Below are 5,296 nucleotides of genomic sequence, written 5' to 3'. Positions count from 1 at the left end.
ATCCCCACCCCCCCTGCCATGGGCAGGGAAACCCTTCACTAGACCAGGTTGCTCAAAGCCTCATCCAGCCTGGCCTTGAACAGTCTCAGGGATGGGGTATCCACAACTTCCCTGGGCAACCTGTTCCAGTGCCTCACCACCCTCTCCGTGAAGAACATCTTCTTGATATCCCAATCTAAACCTCCCCACTTTCAATTTAAACCCGTTACCCCTTGTCCTGTCACTACAGGCCCTTGTAAAAAGTCCCCCCCAGCTTCCTTGTAGATCCCTTCAGGTACTGGGAGGCTGCAATAAGGTCTCCCCGGAGCCTTCTCTTCTCCAGGATGAACAAGCCCAATTCTCGCAGCCTTAGAAATACATATTCCACCACATGATAGAGCTAAATTGAATTCATTTTCAGAAATATTGACTTGTCAAAGGAAACCAAGGCACTCACCTCCTGTGACTTCACACATAGGTGTGATTGCAGAGTCATCCACCGGTACCCCTGTCATCTGCTCTGATTCCGGTGCTGTAATACCGGGCAAACGGAGAACCAAAGCAAATAACCTTTGATCCCATCGAAAGGGTTCCTTAGTCAACTCACTTCCAGGTAGAGGGGAATTGAGTGGTAAATGGAGCTGAAAAAGAATTTTAAGTCTGTGAATATAGTGCTTTAAAAAAAAAAAATTAGGTTACATAGTGATGACAATTCACTCTGCATAGGCACATATAACCTCTCCACAGATATTTATAACTTGATTCAGGTACTGTAGCTTAAAGCAAGACACCCACCATTCAATCAACACTTCAAATATTTCAAGGCAACATGATGCATGAAGTTCAGAGTTACAAACCAAGTGGGAGCAACCACTTTTTAAAACTGACATAAACTTCAGAATCAATTCTATTAGAATTCCAGCAGAAAGAACTGCTTCACTGCAGTGTTCTTTTGTTCAGTTTTCTGCAGAACAGTCTCAGCTCAGACTTTCCCTCAATTCTTCAAGCTAAAAGACACTACTGAATGAAAAGATAATGTTAATCTGAGATTCCTGCAGAAAAAATGTAACTTAGGTAAAGTTGACCAAAAAACCAAAATCTAGCTGCCATGATCACCTACTCCAAATGACTCAACTTCAACAAGTGAACTAATGTGGAAGTTAGGTTACAGAATCAGAAGGCTGAGGACTTGCACAGCTTGGGTATATCCCAAAACTCAGGCCTGTGCTATAAGTGAAAAGCAGATTAAAATCAACCCTGAAATGCAAAATGAGTTGTCACTTTTAGGTAACAGATAACAACCATCACAGCTACCCACACAAGGAAGAATTGCTTGCCATGTGCCATTGTGTTACCTCTGTCTAGGAAGAGCTACACAAACTTTTAGTTCAAAATATTGAAGGTAACATCTAGGGACATGCAATACATGGAAGCATTTTTTTGCACAAAAGCACCCTTGAGAAATTGCTTCATTTTTAGTCCATATTGCTTAGTTTTTATGCTGTTAAAAAGGTTTGTTGTTTGCTTATTTTTAAGAGATACATTAAACTCAATTTCCAAACTGGAAACCACAGCTATTTCTATTTACATGATTGCAAACATCTCAAATTGGGAAAAACACAAGTCTTCATGTTTGAAAAATAACCAATTTATTGATACAATCTTAATACCAGGAACAAACACAACAAACCCACTCTCGTAACTGTATTGTGTTTGCGTGGCAAGGTTTTGGTAGCAGGGGACTTACGGAGCTGGCTTCTGTGAGAAGCTGCTAGAAGCTTCCCCAGTGTCCGACTGAGCTAATGCCAGCCGGCTGCAAGACAGACCCACCACTGGCCAAGGCTGAGCCCATCAGCAACAGTCATAGTACCTCTGGGATGACATGTTTGAGAAGAAGAGGGGGGAAAAACAAAAAAAAAAGAATGAAGGGGGAAATTTGCAGGCAGAGAGCGAGCAAGCAAGATGGTGAGAGAAACAACTCTGCAGACACCAAGGTCAGTGGAGAAGAAGGAAGTGGTGCTCCAGGCGTCAGAGCAGAGATACCCCAGCAGCCTGTGGTAAAGACTACGGTTAGGCCGGCTGTGCCTCTGCAGCCACAGTGGAGCAGAGATCCATGGAGCACACCACACCAGAGCAGGTGGATATCCAAAGGGGGCCGTGACCCCAAGGGAAGCCCACGCTGGAGCAGGCTGCTGACAGGACCCGTGGCCTCGTGGAGAGGAGCCCAGGCTGGAGCAGGTTTGCTGGCAGGACTTGTGACCCTGGGGGAACCCAGGCTGGAGCAGGCTGCTCCTGAAGGACGGCACCCCATGGGAGGGACCCACGCTGGAGCCGTTCATGAAGACCTACTGCCCATGGGAAGGACCCACGTCAGAGAAGTTCACAGAGGACTGTCTCCCATGGGAGGGACCCCACACTGGAGCAGAGGAAGAATGTGAGGAGTCCTGCCCCTGAGGAGAAAGGAGCAGCAGGGACAGCGTGTGATGAACTGACCATAATCCTCACTCCACATCCCCCTCCACCACTCAGGAAGAAGAGGTAGAGAAAATGTGAATGAAGCTGAGCCCAAGAAAAAGGGAGGGGTGGAGTGGTGTCTCCCATGGGAGGGACCCCACACTGGAGCAGAGGAAGAATGTGAGGAGTCCTGCCCCTGAGGAGAAAGGAGCAGCAGGGACAGCGTGTGATGAACTGACCATAATCCTCACTCCACATCCCCCTCCACCACTCAGGAAGAAGAGGTAGAGAAAATGTGAATGAAGCTGAGCCCAAGAAAAAGGGAGGGGTGGAGTGGGAAGGTGTTTTAAGATTTTTAGTTCTCTCATACTCTGATTTGATTGGTGATAAATTTTTTACTTGAGTCTATTTTTCCCCATGACAGTAACTGATGAGTGATCTCTCCCTGTCCATGTCTGGACCCACAAGCTTTCTGTTGTATTTCTCTCCCCTGCCCAGCTGAGGAGGGCAGTGATAGAACAGCTTTGGTGGGCACCTGCCCTCCGGCCAGGGTCAACCCACCACAGTTAACTTGTGAGCAAGAATCAGAACACTCTGGACTTTTCAGCACACCTGATGCTTCTTCCTGAATTTCTACTTTTGCTGATACAAGCAGACAGCACATGTGAGAACAGTACTATTTTCCCCAAATGTTTCACCTGAAATTGATCAAAGGCCATTCAGCTATGTACCTTGTTTATTACTGATTCACATGCACATCCTTTCCCTTTTCACAGGAAGAGCCAGCAATGCTGCCTGGCAAAGGAAACTTAGTTAAAAGAATAGCCACATTCTTAGTAAACAGCCTGAAATCTTGACATTAAGAGGACTCATTTGCAAGCACTACAACTCCTCACTTGGGGTATTATTAAAGAATGCCATTCACCAAACGTTCCTACTTTGATCTGACTGAACAGAAGATTTACAAGCTCTGATGAGTACATTTCACCCCCAAGGTTTAACTATGTAACAGCACTGTGGCTTCAGACAGCAAACATACATATTTTTTATTATATATATTTATGTATAAAGTATCCCATTGGACCCTGCACCAACACTAAATTCAGTTTATCTCAAAACTACAACACCTTTCTTTGGCTCAGCTGGTTATATTGAGAGAAACCCAAAACCAAACAGTACTCAGGAACAGGCCGCTGCATTATGTCCGTATTGCTATCAGAAACATTTTCCAACTGTAAAACCACACGCAAAGCCATCAGCATCAAGTCAAATGTCCTCAATTTTCTTTTCAGTTTAATTTAACATCCATGTCACTGGAGAAGGCCTCATTCTTTACAGACATTAGTAACTTGGTCTTCTCACCTCCAGTTACTTTTTAACTGGTATTGTATTGCCACAGCAACTGCATATCTAGCAGAAAATAAGACAAGCCTAGAAATGTACCACATTTCATTTCTCTTTCCCCACACATACTTCAATATGAAGCCATGCACATCTTTTACTTTTTGTCCTTTATATTGCTTAAGAAAAAGATGGACTGAACAATTTAAAGGGAAGTTATTTACCAGGAATGGTCTTCACGTTGCCTGTATGACACACAAATATCCTCCCAGCTTAGTACTAAAAACCAGCTGTTTTCTCTCAACACTAGTTTGTAGGAGCACACACAAACCCTACCATTCCCAAATGCCACAGTAAGACAGCAGTATGTGCCTTATGCACCTCTTCCCTGCCCTTAAATCCACTAAAATGTTCAAGAAACAAAAGGGGTTGGAGGACAGCCTGTTACTGAAGACATCTTTAAGAACATTGTTATTGGTGAGATTTTGTTTGCTCTCTGGGTCCTTGGTTCCTACAAGGGAAACTACAGGCCAGTCAGTCTCATCTCTGTGCCTGGCAAGATCATGGAGCAAATCCTCCTGGAAACCATGCTAAAGCACATGGAGAACGAGGAGGTGATGGGTGACAGCCAGCATCGCTTCACCAAGGGCAGATCATGCCTGACGAACATGGTGGCCTTCTACAATGAGATCACAACCTTGGTAGACAGAGGACGGGCAACTGATGTCATTTACCTGGACTTCTGCAAAGCATTCAACACCGTTCCGCATGACATCCTTGTCTTGAAATTGGAGAGACATGGATTTGACAGATGGACCACTCAGGGGATAAAGAGCTGGCTGGATGGTTGCACTCAGAGTGGTGGTCAATGTCTCAAAGCCCGAGTGGAGATCAGTAATGAGCTGCGTTCCTCAGGGTTCGGTGTTGGGACCTGTACTGTTTAACATCTTTGTCAGTGACATGGATGACAGCATTGAGTGCACCCTCAGCAAGTTTGCCAACGACACCAAGCTGTGTGGTGCAGTCGACAAGCTGGAAGGAAGGGATGCCATCCAGAGGGACCTGGACAGGCTGGAGAGGTGGGCCACTGCCAACCTCATGGAGTTCAACAAGGCCAAGTGCAAGGTCCTGCGCCTGGGTTGGGGCAATCCCAAGGACAAGTACAGGCTGGGTGGAGAGTGGATAGAAAGCAGCTCTGAGAAGAAAGACTTGGGGCTACTGGTGGATGAAAAGCTGTATATGAGCTGGCAGCGTGCGCTGGCAGCCCAGAAAGCCAACCATATCCGGGGCTGTAACCGGAGAGGTGTGGCCAACGAGTCAGGGGAGGTGATTCTCCCACTCTGCTCTTGTGAGACCCAACCTGCAGTACTGCATCCAGCTCTGGAACCCTCAACATAATGATATAGACCAGTTGGAGTGAGTCCAGAGGAGGCCACGAAGACGATCAGCAGGCTGGAGCACCTCTGCTATGGGGACAGGCTGAGAGAGTTGGGCTTGTTCAGCCTGGAGAAGAGAAGGCTCC

General features: G+C 46.2%; 1 protein-coding gene across 1 annotated transcript in view; it reads right to left on the bottom strand.

Moving 5' to 3' along the window:
• The window catches only part of INTS6 (integrator complex subunit 6), a 47,161-nt gene that overhangs the window by 16,249 nt on the left and 25,616 nt on the right, over positions 1-5,296 (bottom strand). Inside the window, exon 3 of the mRNA XM_010148104.1 lies at positions 437-620. Coding sequence (XP_010146406.1) covers positions 437-620 — 184 coding nt within the window. The remainder of the gene's footprint in view (positions 1-436; positions 621-5,296) is intronic.

This window comes from Eurypyga helias, unplaced genomic scaffold, assembly GCF_000690775.1.
Source record: "Eurypyga helias isolate BGI_N326 unplaced genomic scaffold, ASM69077v1 scaffold8510, whole genome shotgun sequence".
Taxonomy (NCBI): Eukaryota; Metazoa; Chordata; class Aves; order Eurypygiformes; family Eurypygidae; genus Eurypyga; species Eurypyga helias.
The sequence above is the reverse complement of the archived record's forward strand: the minus strand, read 5'-3'. Positions and strand labels throughout refer to the sequence as shown.